Here is a 14,667-nt window from a genome sequence, read left to right as displayed (position 1 = left end):
GTTTAGCATGTAACAAGTAATAACCATTTTCCAGTAACTTGCCAAACACTGCCTGAGATAACTGCAGTGACATACAGTAATTGGATTGTCTGTTTCACAAACCAACTAGTTCTCGTCATTTGACCTTTCCCAGTAAAAAACCCTGGCTAATCTTTTATACAGAGGTCACGACTGTTTTCTTTATGGATGATACAGATTAACGAAACAATATAAAATGTTCAGCTTTTAATTAATATCAATACAAATCCAACATATATGTTGTACTCAGTCTTTTGTCGAGTAGAGTTTGGGAATGCATAACACATTTTTTAAGGAATATTTACATAGATATTTACAAAAAGAAGACTGTATCAAACTACTACCCAGGATAACAATATAGTTCTTACACAATAAAGTAATGAAATACATAAAAAACAAAAAGCTTTCACATGAAAAACAATACTCAAAGAATATAAAATTGCAGTGAATTATATAAAACAAAATATATTTTACACTTTTAATTAAATCACATTTGTTTTTATTTGCTTTGAATGCAGTATCCTAAATGTGCAATTCTTCCAAACCCACTGTCTTCTGTACAAATGTACTTTCTTGAATTTTTCTGCTCGTTCCAGCGGCTTTTTATATCAATATTAACATTTTAAACATCACATGCATTCATTATAAGACCAACATTCTGCAAAAGCCAAAGTCGTAGGATATGATATTGATGAACAAGAAAATGGCAAAAAATGACTGACGAATAAAACATTTTAGAAAGAAATGCTTGACATGTGCGCTCTCAGAGGTCAAGCGATATCCGAAAGTGCTGTGCTCCTTGGGCCAGTTCTTTTGCAAACTCTTGAGCCTCGTGCAGAGCTTGCTGATCAGGAAAGTGCAGCGCCGCCTTCTTGGTGGCCACAGCCAGTTGTTTAAGGAGAGCACACAGTTGATTGCTCTTACACAGGAGGCCTTGGCTGGACCCTCCACGTTGGGCCTCCTTGCATAGGGTGTCCATCAGTCTCTGGCCCACCATGATCACCAGCTTACTTTGCGAGATAAACTTCTCAGGTGGCTGGCCATTCTGAAGGCTGCCCACAAATCCCCCTATGGCCTTTTGGAGAGCCCCAAAGTAAAGCCGGCAGTGCTCTGACAGGGAATTTGCCTGATGTTCCTCTGCGCCATTGCCGGAGTCAGAGGAGTTATCACCCTGAGCAGGACAAAATAAAAAAAGTGAAGATGGCCACATACCATGTCGTATAGACTACAGTGTTTCCTGTTTGCTTCTGACCACAGTGTAAGTCCTAAATCATAGGTTGTAGATTGCAGATGGATACAATAGTACATTTTTTGTCAGGTTGTTGTGTCGTGATGATTAAGTATACTGAATATAGTATATAGTGTATGCAGTATTAACAGAGCCTACTCACCTCTGCTGTTTGAGAGACTGGTGTGATGTTTTCAATTTGTTCCCCCTGCACACTGTTTTTCTGAGAAAAAGAAAAGTATAAGCATTACATTAATAAATGTGCTTCGGGTTTTCCTTGAAATCATCATTCAGTAACTGCAGTAACCACTTTTTTGTATGACGACTTACAAGACTGGAGGCTTTCACCTGCAGCTCTACATAGTCATTGTCATCCTCCACTAAGTCCTCTCTTTGTTCAGTTCCATCAGGACTTTTCTTTGTCTCTGGGGAACTTGTGGTGTTCACAGACTCTGGATCTTTCTGAGGAGCTCTGAAAAGAAGCTTGCCATTGGCATTGGTGATGGATACCAGCCGCTTAACGTCCTCTGGAACAGTGCGCGCCACCATCACAAAGCGATCCAGTTGGTCAGGTGTCTGAACCTGCCCTGGGTCCTGACAGAGTGTGTTGAGTGGCCACCCGGCCATGTTCAGACCACTAACTGTTTGTTGTAGGATCACACCAGAGTCCTCTATGATGGACAGCTGTTTATAGAGCCTGGTCTGCAGGTTGACATCAGTCAAACGGCGGGCATTGCCCTTAACATCCAGAGCAAAGTTTAGAAAGCACATCAGGGCACACGCAATCCCCTCAGCTGCTTCTTTGATCTCCTTGAGGTGTTTCTCCAGATGTTCTTTGCACCTCCAGCGACTGCTGACAAAATCCATGAGTCGGGGCACAGCCCTGAAAACCGACTCCTGCAGGTCCAGGAGTTTGCGGGAGGCTTCGTCCTGACAGAGCGTAACTTCTCGCAGAGGCTCAGGAGAAGATGAACTCAGGGCCAAAGAGTCACAGGAGCTGGTGGAGGAGCTGGAGGCTGTGCTGATTCTTTGGCTGTCTGCTGCAGAGAGACCGAGGACTCTACCTCGCTCGTCCCCCGGTACCAGTGACTCCCCAGTTCCTTGAAGGTCACGGAAAGATGTACAGGCCAGAAAGTTCCTCATCCGCTGCAAGCGCACTCTTTTGAGTTCATATGTATTGTTTGAGTCTCCCCTGCACTCCAGGGGTTTATGATCACTGGGAAGATCGCTGACAACTCGAGTGAGGGGTTCCTCCTTGGGTGGAACAGCATGTAACTCTTCTGTAAGGCTCTGAGTTGGGGGTCTGTCACAAAGCGGGGCCCTTGGTTGCACTTTCAGGGGACTCGGGATGTCAAGACAACTGGGTTTTGGTATATCATAGAGCAAGGGAGTTGGACTGTCTCTTTGAATGGGCAAAGCATGTGCTGGAGGAATATCATAGAGACTCCTACAAAAAGTTTTGGAGGGCAAGATGTCATAGGAACCTTGGAGTGGACTTTGTTTCTCAGGACCAACTGGCACATCATAGATCCACTCAAGCTTGTGAGGGCTGGAAATTGTGCTGAATCCACCACTCATTTTCAGTTGGGATTCTGCAGCTGATGGAACAGGGATGTCATAGTTTGGGTCCTGAGGCAGAGGTGGTGGAACAGCATACACCTAAACAAGAACAAAGTTGTCAATACCACAGTTATAGACAAAGAAAAGGCCTCAAAAATTAAGCAAACATTGACTTGTGTTTGGTGGAAAGGTGTCTCAGTGTGCTTCGAACTAATTTCTTATTGGATCATCTAAAAGTGAGTACAACACTGTGAAAATCTTCAAAAAGAGACTCAAATGACTGAAAGTGTTGAGACTATGAAGAAAAGATGACATGTTCTGGGAGAGAGACCACAGAGATAGTGTGATGCAGCCAGGAGGAAGCTGTTGGCAGGTTTTTCACCCCAAATACAAGTGTGGCCATTTAGAATGGATGTAAACATGTTTGCCTTATAATCTGATGTCATGTTGTAGGAACTATTTCACAGTATATTTACATACTGTCTTAAACTGTTAAAAGAGGTGAAAAACATGTAAAAGTACTGAAAGAAAGACTGCATTTCAAAGTGAGAACATCATAGATTCCTTTCTTCATTGATTTAGCACTTACATAAGTGTCTCCTGGACTGCTGCATCTCAAACTCTCAAGAGAGTCAAATTTCTTGTCCAGCTTCGAAACTGGAATCAGGGAGCTTTTCCGTAACATTTGTCGAGGAGATGTTGATTCCTGAAAATAGAACACCAAAACACTGTGAAGACGTCAGACCTATCCCCACTCATGTGGCAGTATATCTACAAATGGTTTCAACTTTTGATGCATGTGTCTGCTCACAGTGAAAAGAGAAGCTCTTCTTGCTTGATTCGGGACATCATAAACCTCCCCTTTTGGACTGGACGCATAGTTGGAGAAAGAAGGCTGTAGACAAGTCAGACAGGCTGTTATATTGGAGTTGACATTGCTTTGATCAAGGCTCTACCTCTCTGACCTCTGCATCAACACATTTATGGGGACAGTTTTTGCTGTGAAGCCTGATGAGAGTGCCAGAGAACACCATTATGCATATACTTTGCCAATTAACGCAGCTCCGTAATAGAAACCATGCTGCTCCATGAGTATTAGGTAGCTACTGCAGAAGGAAACAGGACTCCCCTGGAGCAGGAGAGGAAATGGTGAACATGTGGGTGTATTTCTCCCCACCTTCTTCTGCACAGGCACCCCGTACAGACACTTCTGTCTTTCTGGGGTCCCTGTTGGCATAGGCTGCTGTTTGCAGTTAAAAGTGTCTGAAGTCTGTGTCTCTTTGTCTTTTACAGGCCCATAAAGACCCCGGTGCTGCATGCCTGTCCCTATGGAGAGGCCCCTGGTCCCCATCTGTAAGCTCTTTTGCCAGCAGGAGTTTCACAGCGTTGCATTTCTGCAACAGTCTACCTCTCTAATCATGAGTGTTAACACTTCGCAAGAAGGAGGAGCAACTTTGACCTCAGAGAAGACAGACTAACATCTACATTTAGCTGTTTTTAAAATAAACACAAAATCATGCTTGCAGAAAAATCTATTTGTACCTTGTTTCCTTCAGGTCCTTCTGTGCTGTGCCAAAGTGCTGGTGGGATTGGACTTTTTGAAGCTGATAAAGGAATGGACGGGACCTTGTAGATCACATCCATGCATTCATAAGCAGGGCTGCTGGTGGGTCGGGGTACACTTGGGATCTGATAGATATTTTGCACCCTGTCATCAGTTTTAGCATGAGTTGATGTGGGGTTTTCTACGACATGGCTGAAGGACCTTGTAGTGGTTCCAGTCTGCGGTAAGAGCTTCAGTCTATTTGCAGGGGCCAGGCCATGCCGTCCATACAGAGAGCACATCCACCACCCGCTGGTGCCGACCACGTTTTGATCCATCACTGTGACAATGTCCCCCTTTCTGAAGGCAAGCTCATCTGCACACTCTGCTGTGTTGTCATACAGAGCTTTTGCTAGCTGGTTCTGAAATAAAGAACAGAGATAAAGAAATAAGGATTATGAGGCACAACATACCAATAGGCAGACACGTTATGACACTATTACATGAGAAAAATAACTTCCCTTACCAACACCTTAAGATCATGTGCAGAACGACATTTCCTCTTGCAAAACGTGGGAGCAAGTTGCACGTCTGAGCTGTCACATTTAATAATGATGTAATTTTTCTAATTAATACATCAAGTTGTCTTCTTGTTCCCTTATTGTTCGAGTGGTTATGAAGTTGTTTTGAATGACATATTTCTTCTCAATTTTCACTTCCTGGTTTGTGCTTCCGACAGAGCGATAAATGGAAAACAAGTTTCCTCAACGCTTTCTCTTGCAGACTTGCAAGAATCCGATCCTGTCACCCCCAAAATACAACACATTGTGCAAATGCAACCTCGTTTTGCTCGAGATGTTTTGAATCCCAGGTGTTATCTGCTAAACAGCAATGAAAGGAGTTGTGTTTTAAGCATGTATCCCTGAAAACCCACTGCCATGTGTTGAGGCATTCCTAACCACCATCACTCATGCTTTCCATGAACTGCGCTGCTCTGTTCTGTATGTGACAAATGTCAATCTGATTGGACTACATGCAGTGTGAGAGAATTCCCTCAGACATTGCATGTAGTTGCATCTATTAACCCTTTTGCTGTGGTTACTCTTGTGGACAGGCAGTCATGAGAACATAACTTTGAATAATGACATGCACCTCAAAACCCAAACCACCAGGCCGAGCTGAATACGCAGGCAGCACCTTGTGGTCTGATGTTCTGTGAAGCCACTTCCTGGAAAAATGGGTTAAGTAACTGGGCTTACTGAAAGAGCTTTTAAATTTCCAATAGACTCATATATGATCGATGTATTATATGATATATAATGTCATATGTGATTTAGATCAATCGAGCTGATTTGCCTTATTCTTGTTGGGCACAATTTGTTGTCTGTCAGTTAGACTGAGAGTCAGTTGTCAGTTGAAAGCACACGTTTCAACTAATAACACATTGTTGATACTTGTAATGAACAATGGACAATGTTCTATTGATGTTTTTTTCCCCTGTAAATTCAGTTTTCTGCTTATGAACCTTTACAACTGGAGCACTTTACTGAATTTGTTTCTTTTTTTTAGTGGACATGGTGAGGACTTTCCCCATCAAATGAACAAACAGAACAGCTATAAAAGACAGAAATAAGAAACGCAACATGGTGTGGCTTTGTCGTCAATAATGGACACATGACGATAATAATAACTCTTATTTTTTGCAAATATTTCTTCAAGGTTGGGGGTGGACTGTCCTCTCTACATATTTTACACCGACTTTTATTCATCCTTGTTCGAATGAAGGGGAATCTTAATGCTTTGGTCTAAACTTAAATTTGTATCAATACTGTTTTTCAAACTGTGTCATTAGTTTGTGTTTGGCTTTTCCTGTTTCAACATGATCATAGTTTTGTGGAAGAACACGAATGACCTGCACAACCCTAATCCCATTCAAAGACATTTAGAATTGGATTTAACAATGACTGGTGAGCCAGACCTCATCACTCTACATCAGTGCTAGACCACACTAATGCTCCTGTGACTGAAAATATTTTTGCAAAGCAAGAGTGAGGCTGTTGCAGCAGCATAAAGCAGCTCAGATGGATCCTGTTGCCCACTAATCGTAAGGTGGGCGGTTCAATCCCTGTCTGTCCACATGCTAAAATGTTCTTGGGCAATAAACTTAACCCCAAGTTGCTCCCAATGGAAGGCCTTGCATGGCAGCTCTGATTTGTGTATGAATGGCTAAGTACTAGGAACAAATTGTAAAGCGCTTTGTGGACTGCTAAGATTTACTCTTTTAGCATTTGCCATTTAGTCATTTTTACGCCCCACTTAACTTAAATCTAACAGACACTGAAGAAATGAAACTTTTGGGATCATGGCACACGGACCCTGAAATAAACAAACACACCCACTCACAGACCACTGTCAGCTGATTGTGTGTGTGTGTGTGTGTGTGTGTGTGTGTGTGTGTGTGTGTGTGTGTGTGTGTGTGTGTGTGTGTGTATGCGTATGTGTTAGGGGTTGGTTTTGCTGGCTGCGCCCTCTCTTCGAGGGTGAATCCTCTGCAACAAAGACCCCATTCACCATAAGAGACGAACACGCTCAGCACCTGTTGGTATACAGGCCTGTGGAGCACAGTGACCGCAGCAGTTCATGCCCTCCTCAACACACCAGGCCTCAGCAAACTCCATAATCCCCTGGGTCATGCTACAGACATGCAAGTGAAATACGTTGGGTCAGATGACAGTCAGCAGCAGTCAGGGATTTACTTTTAACTTTCTACTTGGAGTCATCACATGTGCAATAACCTTAAATGACAACTGGTTGGTTTCATGATCATCTCTACAAACTCCGTGCGTGTTACACTTATTCTGTATTGCATCCATCACACAGTGAGATGAGTGTAAAAAGTCAGCATAGTTTCAAAAGTAGCATTTAAAACCACAATCGTGTGAGCTAATTGTTGGTGCCCAAATTTGACATACGTTTGTTTAAACCATAAAACAGGTCACTCGTCCTGGGCACAAGCCCCCATCTCGCCTTGCTGTGTTACCTTTAAGCCCTGATTGTGTGTCGGTGTGTTGATCACTGAGTACAGTAACAAAGTCAGATTCAGCTGTGACTCTTTTGGATTCCTGCACACGCCTGCTTGTGCAGATCAGCCCCTCAGACAACTGACCCTCAGCACTTCAACTGCACAGCTGCCTCTGCCTCGCCTCTCCCCATCTCTGCATGCCGCCCTGTTCACAAATTAACATCGGCCAGTCGGACGCAACGCAAGAAGTCAAGGATAGCAGCTTCTGCTCAGGCAATAAGCCGTGCCACAAATTATGCCAACTCCAATAAAATCTATATGAATGTGGAGTCGATTGTTTATAGGACACTCTGCTTGCTTTAAAACAGAAAGAACACAATACTACTCTTAACTTTATTTCAGTGTACTTGTTCAAACCCACAAAACAAAAGTAAAAAAAAAAAAAGTCTTGAATTCGGACATGTATATTGAAAATAAATGGTGTGAGTATTTCTCTGAGTGTGATCGTGATGATTACACTCAGAGAAATACTCACACCATTTATTTTAAATTTTTGTGATATAAATAGATTAGCAACATTAGACAGTGAGGTCGTATACACTGAGGTTACAACTCTTCCAAATGTGATGCAGCCGTCATAAAGCCCAAAGTTGCTCCATCCATTTTAATCATAGTAGTACCTCTTCAGTACTACTATACTACTAATATGCTTCTGCAAACTGCAGCAAAGTCGTAGCAAACTGACGTGGCTCAATAGTGACCATATCGCAGCAATGCTTACCCAAGGTTGGATAACATTAGCCACCATAAGTTACAGGTCACATCAGACCAAGTTGGACTGTAGCAGCTCACTTCAGTACCCTCCAAAAGTGTGTACGGAAGTGAACAAAGGGCTGTTTATGACTATAACTTTTCATTTGTAAAAGAGGGCAGGTGCTATTTTTACTTTAAATTGTTAGCGAGTTTTAAATGGTCTTAAAGTGACTTACCAAAATGCTGGTGATTTTTTTTTCTGATTGAATTCATAATGATCATTTCTAGTGTTTATTCATGTATTGTACAATTCATCTCATTGGGTAACTATTTTGCAGCCATTGACGCGCATTCATTTGGTATTTCATAAATGCAGTAAACAATGGAAATCCCTGTTTTTGAAAGCGTAATGCTGTTGAGAGGCTTTTCCCCCCCATATGAGAAGAGACACACTACTGTGTCAACTATACAGTCACAGAGACCAACTGAACAGGAACCAGAATAAGAAGTGTTTGCCAGTGTGGGAACGACACCCGCGTGGTCCACTCTGATCTTTTGCCCCTCGACAGCCAGGGCAGGACCCTGAGGTCAGCGCCTCATCCATTATACCTACAGACACATGCCAGGCCCTGCACAACACCCGTGGTGGTAGTGAACAAATCTGTCACACACGACCAGAAGTTCACTGAAATATAGAATAATGTTCATTTTCCCAGACAGAGTGGCAGGGTGTTCAAGATGAGACAAAGCACATAGCAGATATCAACTTCTCTCTTGACTTTGGACAGGAAGTCAGCCTGTAAATATGACACATAAGACTTTCCCACAGAGTCATAGAAGGACGAAGAGGGGTTAAAGAGGAGAAAAGAGAGGGACAGACGGACAAACAGTGGGAGAATACTGAGAGAGATTTGGCATGCAAAGAAATTAAACTTTGGTAGATAATTATTTAATCTTAAATGATCTTCAGATCTGCTTTGTGTAAGTTCACCTTTGTCGCCCTTCTCTCCAAACCAAAGAAATTTAGAAGGAGGCTGTGGAGACTGATTCAGACTCCATGGCAGTGACACTGACTCGCTGCAGCTGCCCTGGTATTTCCTGGATGGAAACTGGTGAGAACTATGTCAAAATCTCATACGCAAACACACACAACTGATGAAAACTTCCAAGCAGCCTTCAGAGGACAATCAACATTCCACACTTAGAATGAAACTTCTTCCAACAACATCAGACTAAAACACAGTTAAGACTTAATACGTTTTAATACTCAACAAAATAGCCCATTAAAGATGACTGATCTAATTTAATTATGAAGAATTACTTTACTCTGATGTGCTGTCAATGTTAAAATTGTCATTTTTTTTTTTATGAGTCAGTGTGACTTAAGGGGAACTCAGTATGTGGGCCAAAGGAGATGAGACAGGACTTTTTATAGTCCAAAGGACAGAGGGAATTTTCAGGGGAAATTGGTACATGAATGCAGGAAATCTGCTTTTAAATCGGGCCATTTGCTTCTTTGACAGTTTTGAGCTTCAAAGCGAGACTATAACCTTTCAGAAAGGACAAATAACGAAATATTTTTTGCTGAAAATTAATATTTGGATTCATAAGCAACAATATGCACCTTTTGGCAAACTCACACTTTCTGCTACCGCCTCACTTGGTCTGATTTGAATAGAAGCTTTGAGTTATGGACATAAGCCTGCAGAGACAACTTGAGAGTCTTTGCTACTAATGCTGTTGTACTATGTTCAACATGTTTGAGATTTATGACAATAATTTAACACTAGATTCCTTAATATGGTCCAATTTCTAGCTTTACTAAATCATTTCTAAGTAACCTCAGATTTATATACTGTTACGATGTCAGAAGTCTTTGTTATACAGATCAAAAACCTCTGGTCAACATATGTTAAAATATACCCTTAACATGAAAAGTCCAAAGCTTTGACCTATCAAATGATCTTAGTCATCTTAGTCAGTAAGGTTAGCATATTTCAGATTTCAGATCAAACGTGTACAGATGAATTGGATTTTGAGTAAACAACTATAAAGAAAAGTGATAATTTGACTGTTATTGTTTGTTTTCATGGCTTCGGAGCTGCCAAAGGTCTGATGGCCAATCAGAAAATAGTGGGCTCATCAGATGGACTTAAAGAGACAAGAGCTAAAACAAACCCCATTTTAAACCAGGGTGGAACTGAGGGCTAACATAAAAAGCCTGTATGGGTCTATATGATAAAAAAAAAAGTTTTTCTTTTTTTTTTTTTAAACTGAAAATCGTGCAAAGAAATGCCTGTAGAGCATTATTATAATTATTATAATTATGATCAACAGATCTCAGGTGCAATTTAGGTTAAAATAAGGTGTGACTTGTTAAACTGGAGCCAAAAGCAAACAAAATGAGTAGAAATAGTGTAAAATGCTACAGTGAGTATCAATTATCCACTGGACAGTTTGTAGTTTGCCATGCCAGAGGTGTAACAGTGGTTGACAGGCTGAACGAAGTGAGGAGAAGTTCTGTAGATAAGAGGCAGGCTGCAGGCTCACTGGTCCCTGACAGGAACTTATCTCATTGCTTGCACTCCGGTTTTATCTATACTCACACTTCCGCACACTCATCTTCTGCCTTTTGTTGCAGTCAAGCATTCAACATGCATGTGAGGTTGTTGAGAGTGTATATGTGCCAATTTTGACTCGCTGATTAGTTGAACCATTTTTTTTTTTTTTAATACAAATATTTGTTTCTCACTGCATATATGCAACTTGAATCACCAAAGTGGAAAGCCACATGAAACCTTGGAAAACTATTTATTTGAGCCATTGGCTTACCTAAACAGACAGGAGAATTTCACACCAATTCTATACACTGCCTTTAATGTGACATACAGGGGCAGATCTGTGGGCCTTTGGAGTTTTTTTCTGATGTTCTGAAGAGCGATAGTTAGTGATGGTAACGTGACAAAATGTCATGTCATGTTTGTGATGACAAACCAGTGATATCCATTGGAACTGAGAAAATGAAGCCCAAAACATGCAGTTGAACGCTCCAGAGAGAAACTAGTAAGTCCATCTTTAGTTTGTTTTTTTCAAACTACTGTTTCCTCAGTCAAGAATGAACTCACGAAGAATGGCATCAAGCTACTGGAGGAAAACAAACTTCGTTCACAAGGTGCCTTTAAAAAGGCAAATGGAGATTTCTTTACGACACAAAAGAAATCGGCTGTATGAGATATGTAATGTCAGGATCAATGGTGCAAACAATACCACCCAACGCTTAGGGTGCTTCTGTGTTTCCTTTGAACTACGCATTCATGTGCACATCATTGCTAGCCTCGCTACGCCTGACTATTGCGAACAGCTTCAGTTTTCGCTATGATTATAGTCTGGAAACCCTGTTTGCAGTAAGGTTTGCTCAATGCTCTATTGTGGTGACTCAGAGGCCAATGGGGAGGCACTTAACTACCATAGTGGGAGTGACCAAGTGGGATAAGGCTGAGTGGTTCCAACAATGGCGGCAGTGGTAGACTTATGATGTATGGTGGTAAATACCTACTAGTTAAAGGCTGCTTTGATTGTTTTAAAGTTAACCTAAAGTCTATGCCCATAGGATCCATGACTGGAAACAATCTCTTATGTGTTGTTTTTTTTAAATATAAAAAATATATATATATATGTATATATACTGTACTGTATATACTGTGCATTTTTATTTTTAATATTTTTACTGTTATTTTATTGGTTTCCTGTATCTATAAATGCTGCCGTAGTGAAAAAAATTTTCCCCTTGGGGATTAATAAAGTAACTACCTACCTACCTACCTACCTACAATACCTATGGAGCGTGGCGAGACATATATTCATGCTACATCATCATACTTTGTCCATCGTACATTGCTGGAGAGCATTGATGATTCCACAGCAATCCTCAGGCAAAATGCAAGGTCATTACCAGTGGGGGCAAGAGTTTGCGTAACAGTTTTGGTTCACCACATATACATGATCCGTATATATATATACACATACATATAAATGTAATTAGAACTTCTTTATTTTCAGTTCGACATTTTATTTAAAACATTCTACCAATACTACTCCAAATGTGCTTTTGCAAATAGATATTTACTCACTTACTACTTTATCAATGGCTCAGTTATTTTATTTTCATACTCTTGTTTAGATTTCCTGAGGTAGTTAAATAATCCGGTAAACACAGGGACTGTGACTGAATAACATTATTAGCTTGAACTCGCTAAAAGAGAAGAAAAAAAAGAATTCCACTTTCTTTTGTGGGATGTGAAGAGGATGCTGCCACCTCTCCACAAAAGCCTCCTGCTGTGTTGGCCCTCATGACTGTCTACTGACTCCTGCTCTCAGATGATAAAAACAGACACAACAGCAACACATGAGACGATCCAAAATAGCACTCTACAAACTAAAAAAAAACCAACATAAATTCCAACGCAAAATAACCTCAGAACGGAAAGGAGATTGCTTAAACTGAATTAGTCATCAACCGAACCAGTCACTGTTTTTAAAGAAGGGATGAATACGAGCTCAGTTGCATAGTTGCTGCGCATTGGGAAATGTCAGAATGATGCATATCTTCCCCTACTGTTAGCTACAGATAGGACCTTGGAAGATTACATTAAGACGCTATTACATTAATCATGTCTTGAATTTTTATACATTTTCTCCCCCCCCCCCCCTCCCCCCCCCACCAAGTCAAACATCCACTGTCCTAGCAGGCCTCTATCTAAGAATAGATTTAACACAGGAACTATAGCAGAATCCCCCTGTTGGACTAACATTAATGCTTTCCCCATCTGCTGCTGGATACCTTGCCGCAAAACTCAGTTACTCCAGGATTCCCTTAACAAACACTGATGTGTAGAGACACAATGGTTCAAACACACTCATGATCATGTCTTGCTATCAAGATGCAAACTGTTTTAGAAACCAGCGCATTAGTGTTGTCAGTACCAATTTTTGCAACATCCAGTCCACTTAGCGTGCTGAGGTTGACGAGGCATCAAACTGCAAAACTCCCTCAAATATAAAGTGCACACAGAGCACAGAGGAAAATGTGCGCAAGACTTTTTTTTTTTTTTTTTTTAGATCAAACATGTTGACAGTTTGATTACCCATCATGAACATTAAGAGCTTCTCACAACGAGGGTTATCTATTTGTTCTTTTTCATTTGTAAATCAGTGGAAGATATTTTAAGGACACACAGGTTCAAAAGTGCAGGAAGTTAAACTGTCCCCCCCCCCCAAAATCCCCAATTATTTGTTCCTGAGCAGCCTGAGTTTATAATCTCACTTGTAAAGGCTTCTATGGTAATAAGGGTCATAAAGTTTACCTCACAGCTCCGTGTCAGGTTAAGAAACTCTCAGGTTACAGCCTACAGTAGTGCAGGTCAGAGGGGGATACGCGTGTGTGTTTAAATAGGTGGTAGCTGACGCCGCAAGTTATAAAGTGAAATCCAAGAAGGTGGTCTTCAGGGACATTCCCCTGGATGAGCAGCAGTAGACACGAAACCATACATTTCAAAATTGACTTTACAAATCGTTTCAAAACAAAAGTTGACCGAGTCGTAACGACTATTTCCACTTTGTGCTTTTTACAACCGAGAGCAGCTGCAGAACTCACCATGATTATTAGGAAGTAGTTGTGTCCACACAGAAATAAGTCCGTCTTCAGAGGGTCACTTTTCAGTGAACCATCTCAACCACCAGTGTGGTGTGAAAACTCTTCAGGGTTTACTCCTCCTCTGTCTCACTGAGCATATTGTTTGAGCTGTCACTGAGAGCCAGACTGTTTTACACACTGGGCGGAGAAACTGAGCTGCATGTCGATGACAGAGCTGCTTTCCCGCAGCCCTATTGGTCGTAGCAAACCACCCTCCACCCATCTAACACATACATATATACACACACACACACACACACACACACACACACGAGCAGCTGCAGAACCTAACCACTTTACTTTTTTCCCCACTTATCTTCTTTCTCCTCCATCTTTCTGGAAAGCGGAAGTACATCACTTGCCACTAGTTTACTTTTCTAACTAACTGACTACAGGATATGAGGGGGGACTATTCAACCATAATCTTTTAGTTTGCTTCCTCTTTTCTTCTAAATCCGGCCCATTCTTCCATATGCATGACTGATTTGTTGTTGTCTGGACAACAGACAGAGGCCTCTGGGGGCGGAGGGGGGGGGGGGGGGGGGGGGGGGGCGGGGGTGTTTGGAGAATTCAGAAGGGTGATTTCAGTCCGAGGGCACAGGCCGCAGTTGAGAAGATAATTGAGGAACTTTTACAAGTTTTTGTTTCTCTTTCTCAGATACAAACACACACAAAAAAGGATCTCCTTAATTGACCTGCTTTACGACAGAAACAAATATCTAGAGCTGTGGCAGTTGCCCAATTGTGCACGCTGCAGGTTGCAGCTCACTTTTTTTTTTTTTTTTGCAGTAACCACGGTCTTAAAATAGCTACAGGATATGAGGGGGACTATTCACCATCAACTTCGTGGC

General features: G+C 41.5%; 1 protein-coding gene across 1 annotated transcript; it reads right to left on the bottom strand.

Annotated features, from left to right (window-relative positions):
• Nucleotides 1-218: 218 nt before the first annotated feature.
• cass4 (Cas scaffold protein family member 4) lies at nt 219-14,351 on the bottom strand. Its single transcript, XM_069175942.1, has 7 exons — nt 13,778-14,351; nt 4,349-4,771; nt 3,618-3,701; nt 3,396-3,512; nt 1,577-2,905; nt 1,410-1,469; nt 219-1,189 (listed from the first exon to the last, which is right to left on the bottom strand). The coding sequence occupies exons 1-7, from the start codon at nt 13,778-13,780 to the stop codon at nt 782-784; spliced, it is 2,424 nt and encodes an 807-aa protein (XP_069032043.1). The 5' UTR covers nt 13,781-14,351; the 3' UTR covers nt 219-781.
• Nucleotides 14,352-14,667: the final 316 nt, after the last annotated feature.

Source organism: Embiotoca jacksoni, unplaced genomic scaffold (assembly GCF_022577435.1).
Source record: "Embiotoca jacksoni isolate LCO1_2020_lvr unplaced genomic scaffold, fEmbJac1.0.p SCAF_1, whole genome shotgun sequence".
Taxonomy (NCBI): Eukaryota; Metazoa; Chordata; class Actinopteri; family Embiotocidae; genus Embiotoca; species Embiotoca jacksoni.
The sequence above is the reverse complement of the archived record's forward strand: the minus strand, read 5'-3'. Positions and strand labels throughout refer to the sequence as shown.